General features: G+C 49.8%; 1 protein-coding gene across 1 annotated transcript in view; it reads left to right on the top strand.

The window, feature by feature from the left end:
- Positions 1 to 6,702: 6,702 nt before the first annotated feature.
- Positions 6,703 to 9,799, top strand: part of ILVBL (ilvB (bacterial acetolactate synthase)-like) — a 14,361-nt gene continuing 11,264 nt past the window's right edge. The window contains exons 1-6 of the mRNA XM_011980573.1: positions 6,703 to 6,846; positions 7,431 to 7,575; positions 8,878 to 9,079; positions 9,211 to 9,338; positions 9,425 to 9,563; positions 9,651 to 9,762. Of these exons, the coding sequence (XP_011835963.1) occupies positions 7,441 to 7,575; positions 8,878 to 9,079; positions 9,211 to 9,338; positions 9,425 to 9,563; positions 9,651 to 9,762 (716 nt within the window). The 5' untranslated portion in view covers positions 6,703 to 6,846; positions 7,431 to 7,440. The remainder of the gene's footprint in view (positions 6,847 to 7,430; positions 7,576 to 8,877; positions 9,080 to 9,210; positions 9,339 to 9,424; positions 9,564 to 9,650; positions 9,763 to 9,799) is intronic.

The following is a 9,799-nucleotide window of genomic DNA, read 5'->3' as shown; positions in this document are numbered from 1 at the left end:
TGGGATTACAGGCGCGCACCACCACGCCCAGCTAATTTTTTGTATTTTTTGGTAGAGATGGGGTTTCACTATGTTGGCCAGGCTGGTCTCAAACTCCTGACCTTAGGCGATCCACCCGCCTCAGCCTCCTAAAGTGCTGGGATTACAGGCATGAGCCACTGTGCTTGGCCGAGAGAAATAAAGTTTTAGAGCAATTTCTAGTTTCTGTGTATTCATGATTAGCTAATATAACTCTCTCTGGGAAGGAAATAATAATTATTAAGAGAATAATAATTCTTTTTTTCTTTTTTTTTTGAGATGGAGTCTCGCTCTGTCGCCCAGGCTGGAGTGCAGTGGCGCGATCTTGGCTCACTGCAAGCTCCGCCTCCTGGGTTCATGCCATTCTCCTGCCTCAGCCTCCCGTGCAGCTGGGACTACAGGCGCCCGCCACCATGCCCGGCTAATTTTTTTCTTGTATTTTTAGTACAGATGGGGTTTCACCGTGTTCACCAGGATGCTCTCGATCTCCTGACCTCGTGATCCGCCCGCCTGGGCCTCCCAAAGTGCTGGGATTACAGACGTGAGCCACCGCGCCCGGCCATGAGAATAATAGTTCTTATACCGTGTTCCACTAGGCATGACTAAAGAGGTCCATATTTTGGAGGATGGCTCTCTTCTCTGCCAATAGCAATTGCCTTTCTTTTTATAATACATGAAGTATAATATTGAATAAATGCTTACTACATTGCTGAGTAGCATTCCATGGAATGGATGTGCCATAGGATGTTTAACTATTTACTTCTTGAGGAATATTTTGTTTTTTCCAGTTTCAGGCTATTAACAAAAAGCTTCTACGGGTCAGCTCAACCCAGGATGTTGGATTTCAATTTCAATTTTTTTTTTTTTTTTTTTTGAGACAGAGTCTTGCTCTGTTGCCCAGGCTGGAGTGCAGTGGCGAATCTCCTGCCTCAGCCTCTTGAGTTGCTGGGATTACAGGTGCGTGCCGCCAGGCCTGGCTAATTTTTGTATTTTTAGTAGAGACAGGGTTTCACCATGTTGGCCAGGTTGGTGTCGAACTCCTAACTTCAAGTGATCTGCCTGCCTCGGCTTTCCAAAGTGCTGGGATTACAGGTGTGAGTCCCCGTGCCTGGCCTCAATTTTTCTTTTTTGAGAAAAGGTCTTGCTCTGTTGCCTGGGCTGGAGTGCAGTGGCATGATCATAGCTCACTACAGCCTCAAACTCCTGGGCTCAAGCAATCCTCCCATCTCAGCCTCCCAGGTAACTGGGACTACAGGTGCACACCACCACACCTGGCTAATTTTTAAATTGTTTGTAGAAACAGAGTCTTTCTAAGTTGCTCAGGCTGGTCTCAAACTCTTAAGCGATCCTCCCGCCTTCGCCCCCCAAAGGGTTGCGATCACAGGCATAAGTACCCAGCCTCCTTTTCAGTTTTAAGGGGCATGTTGAGCACATTGAAAGTTATGTAGGGTGACTCCATTTTTCTTTTAAATTTTGGGAACCTGTTCATTTATACATTACTAACAACTCCTTTAGTAATGTTTTTGTGGTTTCTGTGGATTGTTTATTTTCCCCAGTGGCGAGAGCTTGTTGGTTTTCATTTATTTGCTTGAGTGGATGGAAATACCAGTTCCACCATTCCCTGTTACGCATTACCTGCTACAGGTGTGGAGCCAGTTAGGACTCACACCTCATGACGATGGTTGGAAGCCTACGCAATGCTGTCCTTGGCCCAAGGAGATGAAAGCCAGGATTAGGGGCCTGCATCAGTTTAGAAGGAGCTCTAAGTGCCTTAGGAGCCTTCTCAAAGGCTGTAGGAGCGTTTAGAAACACAGGCATTTCATGCCCACTGGGAAGAGTCAGGAAATCTGGGAACCAGTTTAATTCTGAACCACTCGCTGGGACTTGCAGAGATCACCCGCCTCTGTGCCTCACAAGTCATCAAAGAGAGGAACTGACATTGATGATCGCTTCCCTCTGTGACATTTCCAGACTCTATACTTACTACGAAACTCATAAAAATAAAGATTGACGAGGATATGAGGGTGTGGTAAGTGCGTTGCTTCCCCAGACTTGAAACACTTAACAGTAGCGTTTCCTGCGAGTAACATCAAAGACGCCTTTGAACTGAACAGGCAGAAATTGAGTCCCTCTTCCAGTTCTCTTTCAAACCTTCTGGTTACTTCAAGGGACCACTTTGGTTTGGCACCAGTGTGTCTTTAAACAATACTATTTCTTTATGGACATTGTGTGTGTGCATATAATTATTTATTTACACATATATGTATAAAATTATATGTATGTAATATTAGCTTTTACAGAATCATGCAGTAAAATTGAACATTTTCAGAGTTCAGTTCAATAAAAATGTTAACATAGGTAACCACTATCATAATTAGAATTGTAACATAAGCAACCACCACAATACAAAACAGTTCTATCACCCCCAAAACCTTCTATGCTGCCCCTTTTATTCTAATACCCTTCCCTAACCCCTAGCAACACTGATCTCTCCTCCCACAGCATGGTTTTATCACTCTTGGAGAATATCGTATAAATGGATCATATTAGTGGTACCTTTGAAATTGGCTTCTTTCTTTTTTGTTTTGAGATAGAGTTTCACTTTTGTTGCTCAGGCTGGAGTGCAATGGTACAATCTTGGCTCACCGCAACCTCTGTCTCCTGGGTTCAAGTGATTCTCCTGCTCCAGCCTCCTGAGTAGCTGGGATCACAGGCGCCAACCACCACACCTGGCTAATTTTTTAATATTTTTAGTAGAGACGGGGTTTCACCATGTTGGTCAGGGTGGTCTTGAACTCCTGACCTCAGGTCATCCACCCGCCTCAGCCTCCCAAAGTGCTGGGATTACAGGCATGAGCCCCACACCCGGCCAAGATTGGCTTCTTTCAATCAGGCTATGTTGTGATTTATCCAAAGTGTTGTGTGTTTCTCTGCTTTTCTGTTTTGTTGTATTTTATGTTTTTAGCAAGACACAGGGTCTTGCTCTGTCTCCCAGACTGGAGTGCAGTAGGACAATCTTGGCTTACTGCGGCCTCGAACTCCTGGGCTCAAGGGATCTTCCCGCCTCAGCCTCCAGTATCTGGGACTACAGCTGCATGCCACCATGCCTGGCTAGTTTTATATATATATATACACACACACACACACACACATACACACACATATATATATATATTTATTTGAGATGGAGTCTTGCTTTGTCACCCAGGCTAGAGTACAATGGTACGATCTCAGCTCACTGCAACCTCTGCCTCCCGGGTTCAAGAGATTCTCTTCCTTCAGCCTCCTGAGTAGCTGGGATTACAGGCACCCATCACCACGCCTGGCTCATTTTTTATATTTTTAATAGAGCAGGGTTTCACCATGTTGATCCGGTTGGTCTCGAACTCCTGACCTCAGGTGATCCACCCGCCTAGGCCTCCCAAAGTGCTGGGATTACAAGCGTGAGCCACTGCACCTGGCCTGTCGTGTTTTAGTAGTTTGCCCTCTTTATTGCTGAGCAGTGTTTCATGGTATGGGTGAATCACAGTTTATTCCTTTCTTAAGGGATTTTTTTTTCCCCCAGTTTTCAGCTATTGCAAATAGAGCTCCTATGAATAAGCACGTGCAGATTGTGTGTAGTTGCATATTGTTCAAAATCCTCTCTGGCTTTCCAATTCACTTAGAATAAAATTTGCAGTCCTCCTGCAGTCTGTAAAATCACACCTGTCTGGCCTTTGTCCAGCCTTTGATAGCATTTCCTGCCTGCCTCCTCTGCTCTCTTTCTTCCAGCGATCCTGGCTTTCCTGACTTTCTCCGCACATGCAAAGCCCAACCCATTTGTAATGAGTTGAATGGTAGACCCTAAAATGTACATTCACAACCTGCGAATGTGACTTAATTTAGAAAATGTTTTTGCAGAAGTGAGGGGTCTCAAGATGAGGCTATCCTGGATTAGGGTGGTACCTAAATGCAACATCAAGTGTCCTTATAAGACATAGAGGAGGAGGGCTGGGCTTGGTGGTGCATGCCTGTAATCCCAGTGCTTTGGGAGGCTGAGGCAGGTGGATTGCCCAATGTCAGGAGTTCGAGACCACTCTGGTCTACTTGGTGAAACCCCGTCTCTACTAAAAATACAAAAAAATTTAGCTGGGTGTTGTGGCGTGTGCTTATAAGCCCAGCTACTCAGGAGGCTGAGGCAGGAGAACTGCTTGAACCCAGAAGGTGGAGGTTGCCATGAGCCAAGATCGCGCCACTGTACTCCAGCCTGGGAGACGCAGTGAGACTCTGTTTCAAAAAAAAAAAAAAAAAAAAAAAAGAAGTAGATGCAGGCACAGGGAATAAGGCCATCTGAAGATATTGCAGAAACTGGAGTGACGCAGCCACAAGCCAAAGAATGCCTGGAGCCTCTGGAAGTTGGAGGAGGTAAGGATCCTCCCCCAGAGATCTTCAGAGAATGTATGGCTCAGCTGATGCCTCCACGCTGAATTTCTGGCCTCCAGAGTGTAAGAAAATTAATTCCTGTTGTTTCAAGCCACCCAATGTGTAGTAATGTATTATGGCTGTCAAAGGAAATTAATAAACCACTTGAGGGCCTTTACACGTGCCATCTCCTCTACCTGGATTACTCTTTCCCCAGATTCTTGTGGGGCCCTTGTCCTCACTTCCTCCTGGTCTCTCTGCTCAACTCTCACCTACTTAGAGAGTCCTCCTGCTCGTCTTAAGAGAGGCCCTTACTGTATCCCTCTAACTCTATAATTTGTTGCACTTCTCTTTAAATATCAATCAATTTTGATACATGGTATTTGTTCCCTCTCCTGCCCCACCCCCGCCCCTTTTTTTAAGAGACAGGGTCTTTTTGCTTGCTCTGTTGCCCAAGCTGGAGTGCAGTGGCATGATCACAGCTCACTGTAGCCAGGACCTCTTGGGTTCAAGCAATCCTCCCTTCTCAGCCTCCCAAGCAGCCAGGATAACAAGCACCTGCCACCATGCTCAGCTAATTTTTTTTTTTTTTTTAATTTTTTAGATAGTCTTGCTCTGTTGCCCAGGCTGGAGTGCAATGACGTGATCTCAGCTCATTGCAACCTCCGCCTCCTGGCTAAGTTTATTTATTTACTTATTTATTTTTATTTTTTTGAGATGGAGTCTCACTCTGTTGCCCAGGCTGGAGTGCAATGACGTGATCTCAGCTCATTGCAACCTCCGCCTCCTGGCTAAGTTTATTTATTTACTTATTTATTTTTATTTTTTTGAGATGGAGTCTCACTCTGTTGCCCAGGCTGGAGTGCAGTGGTGTGATCTCGGCTCACTGCAAGCTCTGCCTCCCGGTTCAGGCCATTCTCCTGCCTCAGCCTCCCGAGTAGCTAGGACTACAGGCGCCCACCACCGTGCCCGGCTAATTTTTTGTATTTTTAGTAGAGACGGGGTTTCACCGTGGTCTCCATCTCCTGACCTCGTGATCCGCCCGCCTCAGCCTCCCAATGTGCTAGTATTACAGGTGTGAGATACCACGCCCGGCCGGTTTTTTTTTTTTTTTTTTTTTTTTGAGAGACAGGGTCTCACTTTTTGGCCCTGGCTGGTCTCAAATTCCTGGCCTCAAGCGATCCTCCTGCCTTGGCCTCCCAAAGTGCTGGGATTACATGGGCCACCGTGCCAGGCTCATTTCCCTTTTTAAAAAAGTCACTTGTCCTCTGTGTATATTTGTTTCAGGGACTGTTGATTTGTTTCAGCCTTTGGCTGAGAAGGTTTTTGGACATTTCTCTAGTGACAATCTTCTTTATCTGGGGAGAGATACGACAGATAATTAGTCTTGGAGCGTGTTAAAGCTTTGTCTCCCAAGAAAGAATTTACACCTATTACAACATCTTTCTCTCTCTCTCTCTGGAAAACTGTATCCTTGCTACTAAGACTTTTTTTTTTTTTTTTAGCTTTACAGAAAAGCTGTAAAGATAGCAAGATAATTTTTATCTACTCTTTATCCAGCTTCCCTGAATGTTAACATATAACCATAATACATTTACTGAAACAAAAAGATTAACACTGGTTCATTACTGTTAACTCCAGACTTTATTTGGATTTCACTAGCTTTATCCGCAAATTTGTCCTTTTCTTGATTCCTGGATCCAGTCCAGGGTACTATATTGAATTTACTTGTCACATCTCCTTTCCTGCCTCTGGTCTGTGGCAGTGCCTCAGTCTTTCTTTATTTTTCATGACCTTGACAGTTTTGGAGAGGTCTGGTTAGGCATTTTATAGAATGTGACTCAATTTGAGTTCCTTTGCTTGCTACTATATTATATAAAAAATATACACATATATATGCATAAATATTCATTTATAGTGTGGAAAACATACATAACATAAAATTTACCATTTTAAGTATTATTATTTTGTGAGACACGGTTTGCTCTGTCGCCCAGGCTAGAGTGCAGTGGTACATACAGCCCCGCTGGTGTGGAAAGCGAGCTGTGTTCGGACGGCCTGAACCTACGGGATTACATTGTTTGACCAATGGAAGGCTGCGGAAGGTGGGCCCCCAAAGGTCTGGGCTCCTGAAGCCGCCGGGGGGCGTGGCCTCCAGGTTTAAAAAAAATAAAATGGGTGCGAGGCCTGCAGTGCGAGCCAATGAAAGGCGAGGGGAGGCGGGGTCTGTGCGCCAGGCGGCCAGTAGAGGCAAGGCTCTTTCGGGTGGCCCCGGAGCGTGGCTCCGACTGTGCGCATGCGCATCGGGCCGGACTACGGGGCGCCGCTGAGCCAAGTGGGCGACCCGGGCAAGGACGGGCTCTCGGGTCACGTGACACGGAGCTGGCCGAATTCTGCAGGAGGCAACGCCATAGCCTAGAGGTGAAAGTGCATAGCCTCGGGGGTCGAGCTGGTGTGGGAGAACCACATCCTGATGCGATGTGACCTCGACCCGTAGCCCGGGGTCTGGGTCCAGGCTCGGGCCCGTGCGCTCTCTAAGGGAGAGGCGTGGCTTGCGTGGAGGGTCGTGCCAGCTAACCTGGGGGCGTGACCTCGTGCCTCTTGGTGACGTACCGTGGGGCGGGCTCACTCCTGGGGCTGAGTTTTGGGGTCCCGTTGTGGAAAGAGAGGACGGGCTTCTGCCTGTCCATTGACAGGTAGGTAAGTGGAAGATAACTCTGTGGTGCTGTCGTCGCCGCTTTGACCTGTGGTGGCTAGTTTGGGTGGGAGTGGTGGTAACATAAAGGATTGGGGCTAGCCCCGCGAGGGGCGTGACCTTGTCACAGAGAGGCGTGGCTTCACTCCGAGCCTAGGCGCACAAAGGGCGTGGACTGGCAGGGTTGGGGGCGTGGCCGCACAGAAACTGGCGGCAAGGGGCGTGGTCCTGAATCCGGGCTGAGAGAGGGGGCGCGATTTCTTCCGGATAGGTTCCCTGTCGCGCCCAAATCTGGGAAGTGCCCTTTCTCTCTTAGGTGCCACCTCATGGAGACCCCCGCGGCCGCCGCCCCTGCCGGGAGCTTATTCCCCTCCTTCCTGCTCCTGGCCTGCGGGACGCTGGTGGCCGCCTTGCTGGGCGCCGCGCACCGCCTGGGGCTCTTCTATCAGCTGCTGCACAAGGTGCGGGACACAGAATGGGAGGTGGGCTGGGGGCAGTCAAAGAGGGAGGGACCTCGTGGTGCTGCTTCCAGCTCACTCATTGTGCAGGGTGGGAAAGCGAGCCCCGACTAGTCCAGAGGGACTGGTAAGAGGCTGTGTCCAGGGCCCTGACTCCATTGCCACGCTGCGTATGGAGGCCTGGACTTTGCCACTAGTGAGAGACAACATGGAAGCTGCCGCTGCCCGGGCACTTGCACCCCACCTACCTCCTTCCCCAGTGACTCTTTTCACAGAACAGATGGACAGCACCCCTAAACTGGATGGGATAAATGCGGCAGAGGGCAGGCACCAGCAAGGGGGTGGCAGTGAGTTTCATAACAGTTGCCCTCTGCTGACAATACTGTAGACTTTCTTATCTACCCGTTAACCTTTTCCTTGAAAGTAGGTGCTGTTCTTTCTGACTCATTTTCTGCAAGAGGAAGCTGAGGCTCAGAGAGATTGTGTGGTGGGTTGCCCTAGGTGACATGTTTGGAAAGAGCTGACCCCACAGGCTTCCCCCGAACTCCTTGCACCTGTTTGAAATTTACCCCTTCCTCAGACTTCCTTCTTAACCCTTTCTCTCCTAGCAGGGACCAAGCTTGACCTCTCCCTCCCCAAACCCTTCTCTGATCCTTCCTCTGCTAGCCAAGAGTCATGCCACTGACCTTCAGGACTTGCAGAGATTTAAAGCAAGCCTTGGATGTGTAGGACTGTGAGGCAGCTGGAGTTGGGAGGCCTCGGCACTGTCTATGCCAGCAGCTCACTCCTATGCCAGGCACATGGTGGCTGGCAGCCTGTCAACTAAGCCCTGGGCCTGTTTAGCGTCTATCAGGAGGGTATCAGGGAGGCTGGAATCAGGAGCCCAGCTGCCAGGCCCTGCAGGGATACTGGAGGACAGTCAGGAGTCACAGCAGATGGCTCCCTGGCAAACTCCCTGGGTTATATAACCGTCTCCTCTCTCCCTGATTGCCCTGCCATCCTGGAGACAGGCAGTGTAACAGTGGGGCACTTAAGAGCGTGGGTTCTATTGGACTTTCATTCTTACTTGGGCAAGTCTTGATGTCCTCAGCTTAAGAGGGATGTAATGACAAGAGGATCTGATAAGATATTATGCCTTGCTTTGAGCCTGGTGTGTAGTATAATATATGCCTAACCAAGACCAAGCTTCTCTTGACCTCTCACCCTGCTCCTGCCCCCTTACCTGGGGCAGGGGGATTGCCCCCTTTCCCAGCTGCCCTCTGCCCTGACCTTTAACTTTATTGCTCCACCTGTCCTTGGGCCCAGGTGGACAAGGCAAGCGTCCGGCATGGTGGAGAGAACGTGGCCGCTGTGCTGAGGGCCCATGGCGTGCGGTTCATCTTCACGCTGGTCGGTGGGCACATTTCCCCACTGCTGGTGGCCTGTGAGAAACTGGGCATCCGTGTGGTGGACACACGCCATGAGGTCACGGCCGTCTTTGCTGCTGATGCTATGGCCCGCCTGTCCGGTGAGAGCATTGCGGAGAGGGCTGGGGATTGGTTGGACTGTGGGATACAGTGTCTGTGAGGGTTGGGGTTTTTCAGAAGTGGGAGAATGGCCAAGAGAGTGGGCATGGCTGTGATGGGCTCTGTGTTCCAGGAACGGTGGGCGTGGCGGCAGTGACAGCAGGCCCTGGCCTCACTAACACAGTGACGGCGGTGAAGAATGCTCAGATGGCTCAGTCCCCAGTCCTGCTTCTGGGTGGGGCCGCCAGTACTCTGCTGCAGGTACCCAGTCCTTGGGGGCTGGTGGGGGCCTAGGTGGGGCTTAAAGGGCTCATGTGGTAACCCTACCACACCTCTGTCTTTGCCAGAACCGGGGTGCGCTCCAGGCTATTGATCAGCTGTCCCTTTTCCGGCCACTCTGTAAGTTCTGTGCGTCTGTGCGGAGGGTGCGGGACATTGTGCCCACCCTGAGGGCGGCGATGGCTGCTGCCCAGTCGGGCACCCCAGGTAGGTGGAGGATGGTGATGCTGAGCAGTGCTGGGGCCGAGGGGCTGGGGACATGTTGTGGACTCAGCGTCCTCCCTGCCCCTGCAGGTCCAGTGTTTGTGGAGCTGCCCATTGACGTGCTGTACCCCTACTTCATGGTCCAGAAGGAGATGGTGCCAGCCAAGCCACGCAAGGGCCTCGTGGGCCGAGTGGTCTCCTGGTGAATAGCCCCACCACTGCCATTCCCTCCTCTATTC

Source organism: Mandrillus leucophaeus, unplaced genomic scaffold, assembly GCF_000951045.1.
Source record: "Mandrillus leucophaeus isolate KB7577 unplaced genomic scaffold, Mleu.le_1.0 Scaffold215, whole genome shotgun sequence".
NCBI lineage: Eukaryota > Metazoa > Chordata > Mammalia > Primates > Cercopithecidae > Mandrillus > Mandrillus leucophaeus.
The sequence above is the reverse complement of the archived record's forward strand: the minus strand, read 5'-3'. Positions and strand labels throughout refer to the sequence as shown.